The 1,512-nt window shown below is 36.0% G+C and overlaps 1 protein-coding gene across 1 annotated transcript in view; it reads right to left on the bottom strand.

The window, feature by feature from the left end:
• Positions 1-566: 566 nt before the first annotated feature.
• NUDCD2 (NudC domain containing 2) overlaps positions 567-1,512 on the bottom strand; it is a 2,907-nt gene continuing 1,961 nt past the window's right edge. The window contains exons 2-3 of the mRNA XM_003782243.2: positions 939-987; positions 567-727 (exon numbers count right to left, since the gene is read on the bottom strand). Coding sequence (XP_003782291.1) covers positions 567-727; positions 939-987 — 210 coding nt within the window. The remainder of the gene's footprint in view (positions 728-938; positions 988-1,512) is intronic.

Raw genomic sequence — 1,512 nt, 5'->3', positions numbered from 1 at the left:
TGAGACACATCCATGGAACAGGGGGAGGATTATGATGAAGAGGACTTCTAGAAACTTTTTACACTATGTAAATGTATACTGATTCAATTTTTTTTTTTTTTTTGAGACAGAGCCTCAAGCTGTCATCCTGGGTAGAGTGCCATGGCATTACAGCTCACAGCTCCAACTCCTGGGCCACGCGATTTTCCTGCCTCTGCCTCCCAAGTAGCTGCGACTACAGGTGCCCACCACAATGCCCGGCAATTTTTTGGTTGGAGTCGTCACTGTTGTTTGGAGGGTCCTGGCTGGATTTGAACCGGCCAGCTCAGATTTATGTAGCTGGTGCCTTAGCTGCTTGAACCACAGGCACCAAGCCCTGATTCAATTTTTATTCATGTATTACTGTGTACATACAATTTAAACTAAAAAATGATAACAATACAAAAAATTCCTTTAAGGAAAAATTTTTAAGCAATCAAATCCATACATGGGCTATTTTTTTCTCATGATCATTTCTGAGTTTGAATTTTAAATAATATTTGCTTTATGATTTTTACATATTTGACTACAAATTGTCATACATTCGTCTAACTTACTTCTTTCTGGAATCTCTCTAATGTAAGCTTTCTCTGCATTTGGTCTTGTACCCAAGGATCAGCTGCATATTCAGATTCTAGGAGAGAAGTCCAACAATTTGCTGCATCTCTCTTTGTCTTTGTAAGAACAATACGAACCATTTTTCGATCCTCTAAAGAAAAAAAAAATCACAGAATTCAACATTGTGCTTCTCAAAAACCTTTAGGTAATCTTGACATACCATTGTTTTCACCACATTTCAATTATTATCTTTCAAAGCCATAAAAACAAAATTATGTAATAAAAAAGGCAGAAAAGATACTAAGTTCCAAGATAATATTAATTTTAAAAAAGATTCTATGAATTATTTTAGTTACCCTTACCCAAAGTCCACGTTCCCTCATCAGCTATTGTAGAATCAAAAAGTTTGCCCTGGTGGGGGGGGAAATAGAAGATGTTTATTTTATAACAAAAATAGAAACTAAAAATGTACTATTTCATCAATTTGTATAAAGCTTTCATTATTAGGATTTACCTAATTTCCTATCTAATCCACATCCTATACCATTTCATCACATTTATAGGTGCTCAATTCTAAATTTCCTCCTAATGAAATGAAACCTAGTTTACATTCCGTGTGGTATTTATTATGATAAAACAGACATCAGGGAACCTTAATTTTTAGAAGATAAAGAAATAGTACTGATCACTGATTAACTTAATGAGAAATTAATATCTGAAAGGCTTTGATTCTACCAATTCAAAGGAACTAGAAGGGCTCTCCAGCTAAAACGAATAAATGCTACTTTGGCCGGGCACGGTGGCTCACACTTGTAATACCAGTACTCTGGGAGGCCAGGGCAGGTGGATTACTTGCACTCAAAGAGTTTGAGACCAGCCTGAGCAAAAAGAGACTCAGTCTCTACTAAAAATAGAAACACTGAGGCAAGAGGATCG

This window comes from Otolemur garnettii, unplaced genomic scaffold (genome assembly GCF_000181295.1).
Source record: "Otolemur garnettii isolate 467f Iridium unplaced genomic scaffold, OtoGar3 scaffold00003, whole genome shotgun sequence".
Classification (NCBI taxonomy): Eukaryota; Metazoa; Chordata; class Mammalia; order Primates; family Galagidae; genus Otolemur; species Otolemur garnettii.
This window is presented reverse-complemented; position numbering and strand designations above follow the sequence as displayed.